Source organism: Capra hircus, chromosome 4, assembly GCF_001704415.2.
Source record: "Capra hircus breed San Clemente chromosome 4, ASM170441v1, whole genome shotgun sequence".
Taxonomy (NCBI): Eukaryota; Metazoa; Chordata; class Mammalia; order Artiodactyla; family Bovidae; genus Capra; species Capra hircus.
The window spans coordinates 14,788,864-14,808,138 of record NC_030811.1 but is presented as its reverse complement, the minus strand read 5'-3'; the positions used below and the strand labels follow the sequence as shown (position 1 = coordinate 14,808,138).

The following is a 19,275-nucleotide window of genomic DNA, read 5'->3' as shown; positions in this document are numbered from 1 at the left end:
TATGTAGTGGTACCAACAAGACCTGGGACCCGGGCTGAGGATGATCCATTACTCAGCTGGGCCTCCCACCACGGAGAAAGGAGATGTGCCCAATGGGTACAGAGTCTCCAGATCAAGCAAAGAGAACTTCCCTCTCATGCTGGAGTCCTCCAAGTGCTCCCAGACATCTGTGTACTTCTGCGCCAGCGGTTACTCCACGGCCCTGCATGGCCACCTCCTCTCTGGGCAATAAGACAGATGAGGGCCCCGCGCAGGCTCCCAGCTTTGGAAGCCTCAGAGTTTGCAGACCACGTGCCTGCAGTGTGACCCTGGGTGTGTGGACTCAGTTGGCCTGAGCCTCACTCCCGGGCCTTGGGGCCATGTGTCCTCCATTGATCTCTGTCTTTCCTCTGCATCCTCCCTGTGAACCAGGAAGATGCTTCTCCAGCTCTGACTCCTAGTCATCACCTGAGCCTGAGACCTAGGAGGAAGGTGGTTTGTAAATTAGATACATCTAGACACTCTTGTCTCACCTCAGGCAGCTCATTTCTATCTTTCTGGAAGGTTCTCCCCCAGCCTGGCTCTCACCTGGTCTCTGCTCTTGTCCAGCTTTCCCAGGCGAGCAGGCCATTCCTCTCTCCACCTCCCTGCATCAGCTCCCTGGCCCTCTCTACCACAGCCACAAGCTCCTCCCTCATCTGGCTCAGGTCCCTTCCCAAGTCACATGGAGACTTTTAAAGTGGCCACTCCATGTGGTCTGTTTTAAGCAAGATATATGGAGTCATCAAAGAGGAGCAAACTTGAGTTAATTATAAATCATCCAAAAACTCACGTGAACCCATCTGAAGGAGGAAAGACTGTCTTTGTGTGTTCTCGACACACAACCCCCTGCCCCCCAACATCCTTAGCATCTCACCTAACCTATGCCAGGTTGGCACCACCTAGCACCTTTATCAAAATCTTTGAAAGTCAAAATATATCCTACATCGCCCCCATTATATTGTGATTTTAGAAGCGCAGAAATAATTGAGTCCAGATTTATAAAACTTCTTTTTAAAAAGTATTATCTAGAATTTGATAATGCTTAATTTAAACAGGAACTCTGAAAATATATGCTGCTGATTAGTCGGAAGTAGTTTTAAATACATGTTTGCAGGCTAATTCACTTGAGATCTCTGAGTATTTATTTTATGATCATATATTTCCATCTATAGCTAACTGCCATCATTGTAGCAGTGAAGGAACTATTTCCTTTTTAGTAAAACGGAAACATCTTACAGTCTTCTACCTCCAGAGGCTAAGAGTGGATTGAAGATAAACCCTAATCAGCCAGGCTAGGAAGGCAGTAGAACATGTGTGTGTGTTTGGGTGTATGTGTGTGTGTGTGTGTGTGTGTGTGTGTGTGTGTTATTGTGTGTGGGTGTGTATGTATCCCGGGTTTGGGGTTTGTGTACCCTTGTTTAAACAGAGGCTACCAATCCATGAGACCGTGGACCTTCAACCACGAGGAGGCACTGTGTTTCCACGGTAAGCAGGGTCCCAGGCCGGGTTGAGAGTCACCCTGGATAAGGAAGCTTAAGGGAACCTTGGCTACATGCTTGCATCTGGGAGCGGGTTTGAGTTCCCTGAGTGGTCTTGAGTGGGTTTCCCTGAGTCCCTGAGTGCACACAGAGCCAGCACAGACTCCTCACAGCCTAGGGGAGTGAGTACCTACATGGAGCTTCAGGATGTGCCCAGGGGGCCATCTTCTGGAGCAGCATGAGAAGGGAACGTGAGACGTTGAGGTATCTGGTGAGGGCTGGGTGATGAGTGTCTGGCAGGGTCAGACAGAGCAAAACAAGGCAATTTGTGGGCATATGGACCAGGGGATGAAACTCACCTCACACCTACTCTTTGCTGAGGGCTGTCAGAACAGGGAAGGGCATAGAGGAGCCAGCCCTGGGTTCTGCCAAGCAGTCCAGGGGACAAGGGCAACCTGCAAAGACACAGAGCAGTGATGTCATAGGCAAATGCTCCAATCAGAGAAAAGGAGAGTCAACACTTTACACCACTCACCCCAGGCATCCTGCCCCCAGCCAGCAGCAGTCCTGGGTTCCTGATGCTGCCATGGCCTCTAGGTTCCTCTGCTGTGTGAGTCTCTTCCTCCTGGGAGCAGGTGAGTCCTGGACACAGTGTGGGAGCTTCTGAGATGTCTTTTCCTCTCTGAGATACAAGCCTGCTAATGAGGGCTGCAGCAGGAGGCTTCCCTGTGCTCTGCCCTCAGCTTCCTTCTGTCTGCTCCCCAACAGGCCTGGTGGAGTCTGAAGTCACCCAGACCCCCAAATACCTGATCAAATCAAGAAAGGAGCAAGTGACTCTGAGATGTTCCCCTAAATCTGGACACCGCTCTGTGTACTGGTATCAGCAGGCCCTGGGCCAGGGCCCCCAGTTCCTTGTTCAGTATTATGATGGGGAAATTTATCAAAAAGAAAACATATCAGATCGATTCTCAGGAAAACAATTCAGTGACGCTCGCTCTGAGCTGAGCTTGACCCCCTTGGAGCTGACAGACTCAGCCGTATATCTCTGTGCCAGCAGGCAAGACACAGCCGTGCATGATCAGGTGCCTCTGGGACAAAAACACTCCTGCTGCAGCTCAGGAAGTGGCACCCATGTGTCAGCTGCCAGCCTGCCAAGCCCAGTCTCTGGTAGAGCAATAGACTTTCCCAGATGTTCACTTCTTGGTACGTTTTAATGCTCACAAAGGTCATCAAAATAAATATTATATTAACTGGTTGTACATCTAAGGGGTTGTGAGTTGCCCAGATCTCATAGTTCATAACTGTTAAAGCTAGGATTTCAGCTCAAGTCTGCCCTCAACACCATGGTACCTTCGCTAAGGAACTGTCTCTGTACAGAGCAAATTACATACGCGTGTTGTGTTGTGTGTAACAAGATACAATTTGGGGCTCTATGATATGAATTGCTACTCATTGAATGGCAGCCACACTTCACAAGGAGGTATTCCCATGGGAGGGTGTCTCAAATAAAAACAGCAATTTTCATTACCTTGGAGTCTGCACCTCCTTCCATGTCCCTCTTAAGTCGGTATTCCTTTGTGCCAATACATCATCCTGTGCTGGGCACCCAGCTTATCTCCACCCAGAAACGTGGGTCACTGGCCTGAGGGGCCTCTGCTTGCTCCCTTTCCCCCAACACCAGAATCATGGGCTGCTGTGAACATGAAGGAGCTGTACCTGCGTTTGACTGGTGGACTGTCTGTCAGTTAATTGATTAGACACTGACCAAAGAATTCCTCAAATGTTGATGAGCCTCTGATGAGGTTGGGAGCAGACACCTGGAGAAACACGGTAGGTGGAGGGACAGTCTCAGGACTGCGGGCAGTGTTGCAGAAATGGAGCCTTGAAGTGCTCTTGGGACACATATCATAAAGGTCAGGATGACGTGAGAAGGATTCTCCAGGATTGAAAACTGGGGAAATGTGTAGATAAATAAAAATAATATACATGTTACTCAAGAATTATCTCTGGACTAAAACATACAAAACATTTAATCAGTTTAACATTTATGAAAGGTTACAACATGTGAGGCTTATGTCCCTTGTCCTGGAGAGGTCTCTGGGGTGTGAACAGTTCACTCAGGTTCATTTCTGATTTGAGTCTCTGGGGGAAGGGGCGTGGCCCCTGAGTGATAGGCTTTCCCTAGGGCCTGGCTGGGACTCTGACAACTCAGAAGGACTCCCTGGAGAGCCCCTCTTCCTCTCATCCACACTCATCCAGAGGGCCCTCTGCCCGCCCCGGCCCCGCCATGAGCCCCGGCCTCCTGGGCTGTGTGGTCTTCTGTCTTTTGTCTGCAAGCAGGTGAGTCCTGGGGGGCAGGGTCCCTGTCGGGGTGCCAGCACCAAGCATGTCTGCTGTGACTGCAGCATCGGTCCTCCTTCTCCCCAGGGGCGGTCCATGCTGGTGTCTCTCAGGACCCCAGACTCCAGGTGGTGAGGACAGGACAGAGGGAGACAGTGACATGTACTCAGGATCTGGGTCATAACTCTGTGTACTGGTACCGACTAGACCCGGGACACGGGCTGAGGCTGATCCACTACTCAACTGCCTATCCCAGCACGGAGAAAGGAGACGTGCCCGGAGGGCTACAGCATCTCCAGACCAAGCACAGAGGACTTCCCTCTCACGCTGAAGTCTGCCAACCGCTCCCAGACATCTGTGTACTTCTGTGCCAGCAGTTACTCCAGGGTGCTGCACGGCCACCTCCTTTCTGTGCGAAAAAGCAGATGAGGGCCCTGCAGCCTGGAACTTGGGGAGCCCCTTGCAGGCTCCTAGCACCTGCACATTTGGAGCCCACAGACACATCCTGGCAGCATAGCGATGTTTGATCTTCCTGGCACGGACCTGACAGCAGGGCCTCTTGGACATGTGCCCACCCTCACTCTCTGCCTTGTCACTGCAGCTGCCACGTGAGCCTAAAGATGCTACTCAGCTCTGACTCCTAGTCATCAGTCTGAATATGAGGCCCCCAGGAGGGACGGTTCTGGGAAATCAGATACATCGAGACCCTCTTGTCTCTCCCCGGGCACCACATGCCTGTCACTATGGAAGGTTCCCTTTCAGGCTGGCCCATGTATCGTCTCTGCTCTTGTCCAACTTCCCCAGATGTGGGGCCCTACCCTCCCACCTTCCTGGCTCTCGTTCCCACCCTTCTCTACTTCAGCCTTGCTGCTCCTCCCTCAACTGGGTCATGTCCTTGCCCATCACCCAGGGAACCTTGTAATGATCCCTAAGTAGGCATGTTTGAGTGTGCTCTCTGGGGTCCTCAAAGAGAATGCAACCTCAGTTAATTATTAATCATTAAAATGTCTTGGTTGTCCCTGAGGAGGAGAGACAAGCTGTGTTTCTATGTATTCTCAACCATTGCCTGTCTTTAGCAACTAAATAGCCGAGAACCTGATGCTGCGAAAGACTGAAAGCAAGAGGAGAACTGGCTGGCAGAGCAAGAGGTGGTTAGATAGTGTCACTGACTCAACAGACATGAATTTGAGCAAACTGTGGGAGATAGTGAAGAACAGGGGAGCCTGGTACGCTGCAATGCATGGGGTTTCAATGAGTTGGACTCGAGTTAGCAACTGAACAACACCACCACCAACAAAAGCTAACCCAAGTTTGTAGCATCTCCCTCATGACAATCTTCTAAAAGTCAAAGTATTAAATATTTTCTGCATGAACTCATTTCTTTTCTCTTGAAATTCAAAAGCATAAGTCTGCTATGGCTGGCTGGTGTGTGTTTCTAATCGTGTGTGTGTTCTTTAGAAAAACAAAGCAAGCAAAAACAGTGCAATCGGCCAACAGTGAAATATTTTCTAATATGAACACATCCATGACTAGTAAATCTGGGCAGACAATCTTGGTTTCCACGCATAGACCACATGGGGACGCTATGGAACTGCCATACTCCGGAAGTTTCTGGGGCAGAGCAAGGGGACAGTGCTAGTGCCTGGGACCAGGAGGCTTAAGAGAAGGCTTTATTTGCTGTTTTTATCTCTAGAAGCCTTAACGGCACAGACACTAATTTGTAGGCTTGCTGTCCCCGCTGGGAGCCATGAACTTGAACAATGCAGAGCTGAGGGAGCCCTGAGGTTGCAGCAAAAGTGAAGGGCATGGAGCTGGGAGGGGGCAGGAAAGAGCAACAGAGAAGAGCAACACCTGCCCGAAGAGGAAAGCGAAGGAGCCCTGGGGAAGGGCGTCGGGCATAAAGCCAGCCTCGCCTAGACCAGCAGTCCAGCTCACAGGTCATCTAAGAGACTCTGCAGGACAGAGCAGGGTTCCTGGATCAGTGACCTGGAATGAGAGGTCAGATTCCTGGGAACCAGCAGAGGCAATGACATCAGAGCAGTGACGTCACTGCCTCACCTCCAGTCAGAGGAAGGAGGCCCAGAACCCCAGCTCTCAGAGAGCAGAGCTCTGAGCAAGGAGACGCCTGCCCGCTCTGCCCCTCATGCCATGGGCTGCGGCCCCATCTGCTGTGTGGCTCTGTGTCTCCTGGCAGCAGGTGGGGCCTTGGAACAGGGGGAACCCGTGTTCCTAGCCTGACTCTGCCTGAATCCAAGGCATCATCGGGTTCTCTCCCACGTTCTTTCTCAGCCCCAGTCTTCTTCCCCCACAGGCCTTGTGGATTCTGGAGTCACCCAAACCCCAAGATACCTGATTAAAGCAAGAGGACAGCAAGGGACCCTGAGATGCTCCCCTGTCTCTGGACACCTCTCTGTGTACTGGTACCAACAGGCCCTTGGCCAGGGCCCCCAGTTCCTCGTTGAATATTACAACCAGGACGTGAGGGGAGAAACGAACCTTCCGGATCGATTCTCAGGAGAGCAGTTCAGTGACTCTAGCTCTGAGCTGAACTTGACTTCCTTGGAACTGAGGGACTCAGCTGTGTATCTCTGCGCCAGCAGCCAAGACACAGCCCTGCATGATCAGGGGCCTCTGGGACAAAAACACTCCTGCCGCAGCTCAGGAAGTGGCTGTGAGGGTGACTGCCTTCCTGTCAGGCCTCCATAGATCCGGTAGACTCTCCCAGACGTTCTTCCTCTGCTGTGTTTTAATCCTTCCAAACATCATGCTAGGTAGTATTATTTTACATGTTTATACATCTGAGCGAAACTGACTGGCCCAGATCTTATGTTTCATTACTTACAGAGCAAAGAATTTGGTTCAAGTCTGTCCTCATCACTTGTGGTCTTTGCCCCCATAAAACTGTCCCCCACAAAGAATAAATAATACAGACACACATACATACATATACTCATACAGTTTAGAAGCAATTGGTTCACATAGTTAAGGCTGGTAAGTCCAAAAGCTGCAAGCTGGTCTGGTGCTAAAAGAGACTGAGGGAGAGCTGATGTCCAAGTTCAAAAGCAGAACTAATGGTCCAGTGTGAAGCCCATCGGCTGACAATTCTCTCTTACTTGGGCGAGGATCAGCGTTTTTGTCTATTCCTCTCTTCTCCTGTTTCATGAAGCCCACCTACGTTATGGAGGGTCATCTGTTTTTGAAATAAAACGTTAATCTAATCTATTATTAACATATACCTATTCACATGTTAACTTTTCCAAAAACACTTCCTTAGGAGTGTCCAGAAAAATAAAGCTAAATACCCATGGCCGAGTCAAGTTGATAGGCAGGTCTGACTATGCGACCCCTTGGACTGCAGCACTCCAGCCTCCCTGTCCATCACTAACTCCCAGAGTTTACCCAAATGCATATCCATTGAGATGGTGATGCCATCCAAACATCTCATCCTCAGTGGTCCTCTTCTCCTCCTGCCTTCAATCCTGCCCAGCATCAGGGTCTTTTCAAATAAGTCAGTTCTTCGCATCAGGTGGCCAAAGTATTGGAGTTTCAGCCTCAGCATCAGCCCTTCGAATGAATATTCAGGACTGATTTCCTTTAGGATGGACTGCTTGGATCTCCTTACAGTCCAAGTGACACTCAAGAGTCTTCTAGAAAACCACAATTCAAAAGCATCAATTCTTATATAGTCCAACTCTCACATCAATACATGACTACTGGAGAAACCATAATTTGACTAGACAGACCTTTGTTAGTAATGTGATGTCTCTGCTTTTCAATATGCTGCCTAGGTCGGTCATATGTAAACTGTTCACCCAGGTTCATTTCTGAATTGAGCCTCCGGGGGAAGGGGCGTGGCCCCTGAGTGACAGGTTGGCTCTGGAGCCTGGCAAGGACAGTGACATCTCAGAAGGACTCCCTGGAGAGCCCCTCTCCCTCTCATCCACACTCACCCAGAGGGCCCCCACCCGCCCCGCCCCCTCCATGAGCCCCTGCCTCCTGGGCTGTGTGGTCTTCTGTCTCCTGCAGGCAGGTGAGTCCTGGGCGGCAGGGTCCCCTTCGGGGTCCCAGCACTAAGCCTCTGCGCTGTGACAGCAGCATCGGTCCTCCATCGCCACAGGGGCGGTCCGTGCTGGTGTCACTCAGGACCCCAGATTCCAGGTCGTGAGGACAGGGCAGAACGTGACACTGAAATGTACTCAGGATCTGGGTCATAACTCTATGTACTGGTACCGACAAGACCCGGGGCATGGGTTGAGGCTGATCCATTACTCACGTGGCCCTCCCAGCACGGAGAGAGGAGACGTGCCCGACGGGTACAGCGTCTCCAGATCAAGCAAAGAGAACTTTCCTCTCACGCTGGAGTCTGCCAACCCCTCCCAGACATCCGTGTACTTCTGTGCCAGCAGTTACTCCACGGCGCTGCACAGACACCTGCTCTCTGTGCAAAAAGACAGGGTCCCACGTGCAGGCTCCTAGCACCGGGAGCCTCAGAGCCCTGAGGACCACGTGCCAGCTCTGTGACCATGCTGTGTGACCTGGACAGGCCTGCATCTGACCCCAGGGACTCAGGGACACGTGTCCACCATCAGGCTCTGTCTTTCTTTTGCATCCTCCCTGGATGCAGTTCGGAATGCATCCAGTTCTGACTAGTTCTGACTCTTCCTCATCAGCCTAAGACCTCCGGAAGGGAAGAATATTAGTAAATTAGATATATCTAGACCCTCTTGTCTCTCCGCAGCACCACATTGCTGTCTGTCTGGAAGTTTCTCCCGCAGCCTAGCTCTCAAGTGCTCCCTGCTCTTGCCGTCCAGAGGGGCGGGTCTTTCCTCCTTTACTGCCTTGGCCTCGGCTCCCCTGCCCTCTCTGCTCCAGACACACTGCTCTGCCCTCATCTGGCCCATGTCCCTTTCTATGACACAAGGAACATTGTACCATGCCTAAGTGGTCGTGTTTGACCAAGCTCTTGGGGTCATCAAAGAGAAAAAAACTTCAGTTAATTGGAAACCAGCCAAAGTCCCTTGGGAGTACATTCCCAGGAGGAGAGACAGGCTGGGTGTGTGTTCTCCCTTCCCTCCCCTCTTTCTTAGCATCTCAATTAACCTGGACCAAGTTTCTACCATTTCCCTCAGAGAGATCTTCTCAAAGTCAAAATATTTCCTCCATGGTATCTTATTATATCAAGATTTTACAAGTTCATAGAAAATAAAATAAAACCTTTTCATAAAATACACCTGCTAGAATTTGGTAATGCTTAATTTAAATATGAAATCTGGAAATATAAAGACATGATTAATCAGAAGGAGGGCTGGAATACAGGTGTCCAGCCTGGTTTCATTTGAGATCATGGAGCGCTTATTTTTATTGCCCGTATTATTCCATTTTGTCTTTGGAGTGGTGCAGGATTTATTCCTTCTTAGTAGAAATGTCTGATCATACAGTGTTTTACCTCCACAGGCTAAGACTAGACTGGAAGATCAACCCTAATTCGGCCATGTTGGGAAGGCAGCATGTGAAGGGTGTGTGTGTGTGTGTGTGTGTGTGTGTGTGTCGTGTGTGTGTGTGTGTGTGTGTGTGAGTAGGGGTTGAAAGTGTGGAGTGTGGGGAATTTGTATTCTTGTTTTGCTGGAAGGCACAGATCCATGAGACCATGGTCCGCTAGGAGGCACTGTGGGCGCATGGTAAGCAGGGTGTGCTGGGAGGGGCTGAGAGTCACCCTGGAGAGGGCAGCTTAGGGGAAGCTTGGCTACATGCTTGCATCAGAAAGCAGGTTTGAGTTCCCTGAGTGATCCAGGGACACATGGACCCAGCACTGACTCCTCACTGCCCAGGGGAGTGGAGACTTGCCTGGAGCCTCAGAATGTGCCCAGGGGATTCTCTCCTGGAGCACCATGGGAAGCGGAGGGTGAGGGGATTAGTGTGGCTGGTGAGGGCTGGGTGATGAGTGTCTGGCAGGGACAGGAAGGGAAGAAAAAGCCATGTGATGGGCATATGGGGACCTGGGGACAGTGCTCACCTCACACCCACCCTTAGCTGAAGGGCTGTGCAGGACAGGGAAGGGCATAGAGGAGCCAGCCCTGGGTCCTGCCAAGGGGTCCAGTGGACAGGGGCAGAGACACAGAGCAGTCACATCATAGGCAAATGCTCCAACCAGGAAAGCAGGAGCATCAGTACTCTACATCACTCACCCCAGGAGGCCCGCCCCCAGCCAGCAGTAGTCTTGGGTTCCTGATGCTGCCATGGGCTCCAAGCTCCTCTGCTGTTTGACTCTCTGCCTCCTGGGAGCAGGTGAGGCCTGGACACAGTGTGGGAGCTTCTGAGATATTCTCATGGCAAGAATGTCTCAAAAACAGCATTTTTCATTTACCCTGGAGTCTGCACCTCCCTCCACGTCCCTCCTACAACTGAATTCCTTTGTGCCAATACAATATTCCTGTGCTGGGCACCCAGCTTCTCTCTACCAAGAGAGCTGGGGCACAGTCTTGAGGGGGCTCTGCTTGCTTCCTTCCTGGCACCTGGCATGTGGGGCACCGACATGCGAAGCAGGGCCTCCGGTGAACATGAAGAAGCTGTATCTATGTTTGGCCGGCAGACCATCTGTCAGTGACTTGATTAGAAATTTACCAAACAGATTCCTCAAATGTTGATGAGCCTGCGATGAGTTTGGGAGCAGAGACCTGGAGAAACATGGTATGAGGAGGGACAATCTCAGGACTGCGTTTAATGTTGTGGAAACGGAAGCTTGAAGTGCTGCTGCTGCTGCTGCTAAGTCGCTTCTGTCAAGTCTGACTCTGTGTGTCCCCAATAGACGGCAGCCCACCAGGCTCCCCCATCCCTGGGATTTTCCAGGCAAGAACACTGGCGTGGGGTGCCATTGCCTTCTCTGCTTGAAGTGCTCTTGGGACACAAATCATAAAGGGCAGTAGGATGCAAGAAGGATTTCCCCAGGATGCAAAACTTCAGATATATGTAGATAAATACAAGTAATATACATGTTAATGAAGACTTATGTCTGGACTAGATCATACAAAATATTTAATCAGTTAACATCTACAGAAAAACTTTAGCATTTACAGAAAGTTTACAGCAACATGTGCACTTGAGTCCGGTGATCTGAATGGTTGTCTGTGCTGTGGACTGTTCACTTAGGTTCATTTCAGATTTGAGCCTCCGGGGGAACGGGCGTGGCCCCTGAGTGACAGGTTGGCTGTGGGGCCTGGCAGGGACAGTGACATCTCAGAAGGACTCCCTGGAGAGCCCCTCTCCCTCTCATCCACACTGAGACCAGAGGGCCCTCCGCCCGCCCCGCCCCCGCCATGAGCCCCTGCCTCCTGGGCTGTGTGCTCTTCTGTCTCCTGCAGGCAGGTGAGTCCTGGGGGGCAGGTTCCCCTTCGGGGGTCCCAGCATTAAGCATGTCCACTGTGACGGCAGCATCGGTCCTCCTTCTCCACAAGGGTGGTCCATGCTGGTGTCACTCAGGCCCCCAGATTCCAGGTGGTGAGGACAGGACAGAACGCAACACTGACATGTACTCAGGACCTGGGTCATGACCCCATGTACTGGTACCGACAAGACCTGGGACATGGGCTGAGGCTGATCCATTACTCAGCTGGGCCTCCCAGCACAGAGAAAGGAGATGTGCCCGACGGGTACAGAGTCTCCAGATCAAGCAAAGAGAACTTCCCTCTCACGCTGGAGTCCGCCAGCCGCTCCCAGACATCTGTGTACTTCTGTGCCAGCAGTTACTCCATGGCGCTGCACAGCCATCTCCTGTCTGTGCAAAAAGACAGATGACGCCCTGCAGCCTGGAAGTCAGAGGTCCTCTTAAAGGCTCCTAGCCCTTGGAGTCTCAGGGTTTCACAGGTCATGTGCCTGCAGGGTGACCCTGGGTGTGTGGAATAGGTTGACCCAAATCTCAGTCCAGGGACCCCGAGACATATGTTCACCATCCATCTATGTCTTTTCCCTGCATCCTCCCTGTGAACCAAGAAGATGCTTCTCCAGCTCTGTTAGTCCTCACCTGAGCCTGAAACCTCCAGGAGGGAAGGTGGCTGGTAAATTAGATGAAAACACATCCCCTTGTCTCACGTCAATGCTGTCTCTCTGGAAGACTCTCCCAGACTGGCTCTCACGTGGTCTCCGCTCTTGCCCACCTTTCTTGGGTGGGCAGGATGTCCCTCGCCTCACCTCCCTGGCCCCCTCTAGCACACCCATGCTGCTACTCCCTCATCCGGGTCATGTCCCTTCCCAAGCCACACGGAAGCTTTTAAAGTACCCTCTGCACATGGTCTGCTTTGAGCAAGCTGTCTGGAGTCATCAAAGAGAAATCAGCTTCAGTTAGTTATCAATTATCCGAATCTCATGTGAGTCCATCTGAAGGAGTGACTGGCTTTTTATGTACATCCTCCCACCCCCGACTTCCTCAGCATCTCACCTAACCTCGGCCAACTTGGCACCACCTCCCTCATCAAAATCTTCTCAAAGTCAAAATATATCTTCCATCGTCCCATTATATCAAGATCTTATAAGTGCAGAAATATCTGAGTTCATATATATAGAAGCTCTTTATAAAATGTATTAACTAGAATTTGGTAATGCTTAATTTATAGGAAATGTGGAAATACATGCATCTGATTAATCAGAGGTAGGTATGGAATACAGGTTTCCAGGCAGATCACGTGAGATCCTCAGAGTGTTTATTTTATGGCCATATATTTCCCTCTTAGCTAACTACCATCATTGCGGTGGTGCAGCAGTTCTTTCCTTCTGAGCAAGAATGTCAGATCATTGAGTCTTCAAATTTGAGATGCTAAGAGTAGATTTGAAGGTCAACCCTAATTCAGCCAGGATGGGAAGGCAGTAGAACAATAGAATGTGTGTGTGTGTGTATGTGTATGTGTGTGTGTGTGTGTGTGTGTGTGTGTGTGTGTGTGTGTATGTGTTCAGGTTGTGGGGTTATTGTACCCTTGCTTTAGAGAAAGGCAGCTAGGAGGTACTGTGGGCCCATATAACTAGGGTGTGCTGGGAGGGGTTGAGGGTCACTCAGGAGAGGGCAGCTTTCAGTTCAGTTCAGTTTAGTCGCTCTGTCGTGTCCAACTCTTTGCGACCTCATGAATTGCAGCACGCCAGGCCTCCCTGTCTGTCACCAACTCCCGGAGTTCACTCAGAGTCACCGTCCATAGAGTCAGTGATGCCATCCAGCCATTTCATCCTCTGTCGTTCCCTTCTCCTCCTGCCCCCAATCCCCCCCACCCTCAGAGTCTTTTCCAGTGAGTCAACTGTTTGCACGAGGTGGCCAAAGTACTGGAGTTTCAACTTCAGCATCATTCCCTCCAAAGAAATCCCAGGGCTGATCTCCTTCAGAATGGACTGGTTGGATCTCCTTGCAGTCCAAGGGACTCTCAAGAGTCTTCTCCAGCACCACAGTTCAAAAGCATCAATTCTTTGGCACTCAGCTTTCTTCACAGTCCAACTCTCACATCCATACATGACCACTGGAAAAACCATAGCCTTGACTAGATGGACCTTTGTTGGCAAAGTAATGTCTGCTTTTCAATATGCTATCTAGGTTGGTCATAACTTTTCTTCCAAGGAGTAAGCGTCTTTTAATTTCATGGCTGCAATCACCATCTGCAGTGATTTTGGAGCCCCCCAAAATAAAGTCTGCCACTGTTTCCACTGTTTCCCCATCTATTTCCCGTGAAGTGATGGGACCAGATGCCATGATGTTCGTTTTCTGAATGTTGAGTTTTAAGCCAACTTTTTCACTCTCCCCTTTCTTTTCATCAAGAGGCTTTTTAGTTCCTCTTCACTTTCTGCCGTAAGGGTGGTGCCATCTGCATATCTGAGGTTATTGATATTTCTCCCAGCAGCTTTAGGGAACCTTAACTACACGCCTGTGTCAGGGAACAGGCTTGAGTTCCCTGAGTGGTCCTGGGACACATGGAGCCAGCACAGACTCCTCAGTGCCAGGGAAGCGGGGATGTGCCTGGAGCTTCGGGATGTACTCAGGGGGGCCCTGCATGGGAAGTGGAGGGTGAGGGGTTCGGGCGGCTGCTGAAGGCTTGGTGACGAGTGTCAGGAAGGAGCAGAGGGGAGAACAAGCCATATTGTGGACATATGGAGACATGGGAAGGGTGCACTCTTCATACTCACCCTTTGCTGAGGGGCTGTTCAGGACAGGGAAGGGCATAGAGGAGTCAACCCCAGTCACACAAGGGGCCCAGTGGATAAAAGCAGCCAGCAGAGACACAAGCAGTGACGTCATAGGCAAATGCTCCAATCAGGGAAGCAGGAGGGTCAGCACTTTACACCACTCACTCCAGGAGCCTGCACCCAGCCAGCAGCAATCCTGGGTTCCTGATGCTGCCATGGGCTCCAGGCTCCTCTGCTGTGTGACTGTCTGCCTCCTGGGAGCAGGTGAGTCCTGGACACAGTGTGGGAGTTTCTGAGATGTCTTTGCCTCCCTGAGATAGAAGCCTGGTGAAGAGGGCTGCAGCAGGAGGCTTCCCTGTGCTCTGCTCTCAGCTTTCTCTGATCTTCCCCAACAGGCCTGGTGGATTCTGGAGTCACCCAGACCCCCAAGTACCTGATCAAATCAAAGAAGCAGCAACTGACGCTGAGATGTTCCCCTGAGTTTGGACACCGCTATGTATCCTGGTATCAACAGGCCCTGGGGCAGGGCCCCCAATTCCTCATTCAGTATTACAACAGGGAAGTAAATGAGAAAGGAAACATACCAGATCGATTCTCAGAAAACCAGTTCAGTGACTCTCGCTCTGAGCTGAACTTGACTTCCTTGGAGCTGACGGACTCAGCTGTGTATCTCTGTGCCAGCAGCAAAGACACAGCCCTCCATGATCAGGTGCCTCTGGGACAGAAACACTCCTGCCCCAGCTCAGGAAGTGGTGCCCGTGTGTCAGCTGCCAGCCTGCCAGGCCCAGTGTCTGGTAGAGCGAGAGACTTTCCCAGACATTTACTTCTTGATATGTTTTAGTGCTCACTAACGTCATCAAGCGGAGAAGGCAATGGCACCTCACTCCAATACTCTTCCCTGGGAAATCTCATGGACGGAGGAGCCTGGCAGGCTACAGTCCATGGGGTCAGGAAGAATTGGACAGGACTGAGCAACTTCACTTTCACTTTTCACTTCCATGCACTGGAGAAGGAAATGGAAACCCACTCCAGTATGCTTGCCTGGAGAATCCCAGGGAAGGGAGCCTGGTGGGCCCCTGTCTATGGGATCCCACAGAGTTGAACACAACTGACGTGACTTAGCAGCAAGGTCATCAAGATAAGTATCACTTTAACTGTTTGTACATCTGAGGGGGCTTGAGTTGCCCAGATCTCATACTTCATAAGTGTTACAGCTAGCATTCCGGCTCATGTGTGTTTTCAACACCCGTGGTCCCTTCGCTCATGGAACTGTGTACAGAGCAAATTACATGTACGAATTGTGTTATGTGTATGTGTAACAAGATACAGTTTGGGGCTCTGTGATATGAAGTATAACTCAATGAATGGCAGCCACACTTCACAAGGAGGTATTCCAATGGGAGGAATATCTGAAATAAAAACTGAGCATTTTTCATTACCCTGGCGTCTGCACCTCCTTCCGTGTCCCTCCTACATCAGGGTTCCTTTGAGCCAAAACGTCATCCTGTGCTGGGCACCTAGCTTCTTTCCACCCAGAAAGGTGGATCACTGGGTGGAGGGGCCTGTGCCTGCTCCCTCCCCACAGCATGGGATTCACGGGCTGCTGTGAACATGAAGGAGCTATACCTGCGTTTCAGTGGTGGACCATTTGTCAGTGAATTGATTAGAAACAGACCAAACAAATTCCTCAAATGTTGATGAGCCTGCGATGAGGTTGGGAGCAGACACCTGGAGACACATGGTAGGTGGAGGGACAGTCTCAGGACTGCGGGCAGTGTTGCGGAAACGGAGGCTTGAAGTGCTGCTGCTGCTGCTGCTAAGTCGCTTCTGTCGAGTCTGACTCTGAGAGACCCCATAGACGACAGCCCACCAGGCTCCCCCCTCCCTGGGATTTTCCAGGCAAGAGTACTGGAGTGGGGTGCCATTGCTTCTCTGCTTGAAGTGCTCCTGGGACACATATCATAAAGGGCAGCAGGACGCCGGAAGGATTCCCCAGGATTCAAAACTCCAGAAATATATAGATAAACACAAGTAATATACATGTTAATGAAGACTTCTCTCTGGACTAGAACATAGAAATCATTTAATCACTTTAACGTTTACGGAAAAAATCGTTAACATTTACAGAAAGGTTACAGCAATGTGTGTGAGGCTTGTGTCTGGTGATCTGGATGGGTCTCCGTGTTGTGACCTGTTCAGTCAGTCAGGTTCATTTCTGATTTGAGCCTCCGGGAGAAGGGGAGTGGCCTCCTGAGTGACAGGTCGGCTCTGGGGCCTGGCAGGGACAGTGACATCTCAGAAGGACTCCCTGGAGAGCCCCTCTCCCTCTCATCCACACTCAGCCCAGAGGGCCCTCTGCCCGCCCCGCCCCCGCCATGAGCCCCTGCCTCCTGGGCTGTGTGGTCTTCTGTCTCCTGCAGGCAGGTGAGTCCTAGGGGGCAGGGTCCCCTTCCAGGTGCCAGCACTAAGCCTGTCTGCTGTGACTGCAGCAACGGTCCTCCTTATACAGGGGCGGTCCATTCTGGTGTCACTCAGGTCCCCAGATTCCAGGTTGTGAGGACAGGACAGAGGGTGACACTGAAATGTACTCAGAATCTGGATCATAATTCTATGTACTGGTACCGACAAGACCCGGGAAATGGGTTGAGGCTGATCCATTACTCACGTGGGCCTCCGACCACAGAGAAAGGAGACATGCCCGACGGGTACAGCGTCTTCAGATCAAGCAAAGAGAACTTTCCTCTCATGCTGGAGTCCGCCAACCCCTCCCAGACATCCGTGTACTTCTGTGCCAGCAGTTACTCCACGGAGCTGCACGGCCACCTGCTCTCTGTGCAAAAAGACAAGGGGCCCACGTGCAGGCTCCTAGCACCGGGAGCCTCAGAGCCCTGGGGACCACGTGCCAGCTCTGTGACCCTGCTGTGTGACCTGGACAGGCCTGCGTCTGACCCCAGGGACTCGGGACACGTGTCCACCATCAGGTTCTGTCTTTCCTCTGCATCCTCCCTGGATGCAGTTTGGAATGCATCCAGTTCTGACTAGTTCTGACTCTTCCTCATCAGCCTCAGACCTCCGGAAGGGAAGAACATTAGTAAATCAGATATATCTAGACCCTCAGGTGTCTCCGCAGCACCTCATTGCTGTCTGTCTGGAAGTTTCTCCCACAGCCTAGCTCTCAAGTGCTCCCTGCTCTTGCCGTCCAGAGGGGCGGGTCTTTTCTCCTTTACTGCCTTGGCCTCAGCTCCCCTGCCCTCTCTGCTCCAGACACACTGCTCTGCCCTCATCTGGGCCATGTGCATTCCCATGACACAAGGAACTTTGTAACCACACGTAAGTGGTCGTGTTTGAGCAATCTCTTGGGGTCATCAAAGAGAAAACAACGTCAGTTAATCGGAAACCAGCCAAAGTCCCTTGGGAGTCCATTCCTAGGAGGAGAGACAGGCTGGATGTGTGTGTTCTCCTTCACTCCCCTCCTTCTTAGCATCTCAGTTAACCTGGACCAGGTTTCTGCCATTTCCCTCAGAGAAGTCTTCTCAAAGTCAAAATATTTCCTCCATGGTATCTTATTATATGAACATTTTACAAGTTCATAGAAAATAAATAGGTTAATATACATAAAACCTCTTCATAAAATACACCTGCTAGAATTTGGTAATGCTTAATTTAAATATGAAATCTGGAAATATATGGATCTGCTTAATCACAAGGAGGTCTGGAATACAGGAGTCCAGGCTGGCTTCACTTGAGATCATGGAGCGCTTATTTTTATTGCCCATATTGCTCCATTTTAGCTAATTATTGTCATTGGAGTGGTGCAGGAATTATTTCCTTCTTAGTAGAAATGTCTGATCATACAGTGTTTTACCTCCACAGGCTAAGACTAGACTGGATGATCAATCTTAATTCAGCCATGCTGGGAAGGCAGCATGTGAAGGGTGTGTGTGTGTGTGTGTGTGTGTGTGTGTGTGTGTGTGTGTGTAGGGGTTGAAAGTGTGGAGTGTAGGGAATTTGTATTCTTGTTTTGATGGAGGGCACAGATCTATGAGACCATGGGCCACTAGGAGGCACTGTGGGCGCATGGTAAGCAGGGTGTGCTGGGAGGGGGTGAGAGTCACCCTGGGGAGGGCAGCTTAGGGGAACCTTGGCTACATGCCTGCATCAGGGAGCAGGTTTGAGTTCCCTGAGTGGTCCAGGGACACACATGGACCCAGCACAGACTCCTCACTGCCCAGGGGAGTGGAGACTTGCCTTGAGCCTCGGGATGTGCCCAGGGGATCTTCTCCTGGAGCAGCATGGGGAGTGGAGGGTGAGGGATGAGTGTGTCTGGTGAGGGAGGGGTGATGAGCCTCAGGCAGAGACAGGAAGAGAAGAAAAAGCCATGTGATGGGCATATGGGGATATGGGGATATGGGGACAGTGCTCACCTCACACCCACCCTTTGCTGAGGGGCTGTGCAGGACAGGGAAGGGCATAGAGGAGCCAGCCAGCCCTGGGTCCTGCCAAGGGGTCCAGTGGATAAGGGCAGCCTGCAGAGACACAGAGCAGTGATGTCATAGGCAAATGCTCCAATCAGGGAAGCAGGAGGATCAGTACTCTACATCACTCACCCCAGGAGGCCCGCCCCCAGCTAGCAGTAGTCTTAGGTTCCTGATGCTGCCATTGGCTCCAGGCTCCTCTGCTGTGTGACTCTGCCTTTTGGGAGCAGGTGAGTCCTGGACACAGTGTGGGAGCTTCTGAGATATTCCCATGGGAGGAATGTCTCAAATAAAAACAGAACATTTTTTATTTACCCGGGCGTCTACACCTCCCTCCACGTCCCTCCTACTTCTGAATTCCTTTGTGCCAATACATCATCCTGTGCTGGGCACCCAGCTTCTCTCCACCTAGAGAGGTGGGTCACAGTCTTGAGGAGGGTCTGCTTGCTCCCTCCCCTGCACCGACATGGGAAGCAGGGCTTCCTGGGAACATGAAGAAGCTGTACCCACATTTGGCTGGCAGACCGTCTGTCAGTGACTCAGTTAGAAATAGACCAAACAGATTTCTCAAATGTTGATGAGCCTGCAATGAGTTTGGGAATAGAGTCCTGGAGAAACATGGTAGGTGGAGGGACAATCTCAGGACTGAGGTCTGTTATACAGAAATGGAACCATGAAGTCCTACTGGGACACACGAATTAAACAGGGCAACAAGAAGACAGAATGATTTCCACAAAATTTAAACTACAGATATATGCAGATAAATAGAAGTAATATATGTATCAATGTGAATTATCTCTGGACTAGAA

The 19,275-nt window shown here is 51.0% G+C and overlaps 1 pseudogene and 1 gene segment (V, D, J or C); both read left to right on the top strand.

The window, feature by feature from the left end:
• Positions 2,062-3,248, top strand: LOC102183780. The segment is given in 3 exon segments: positions 2,062-2,134; positions 2,268-2,666; positions 3,181-3,248. Coding segments are annotated over 3 exon segments (516 nt in total).
• Positions 3,787-4,268, top strand: LOC108635884 (annotated as a pseudogene).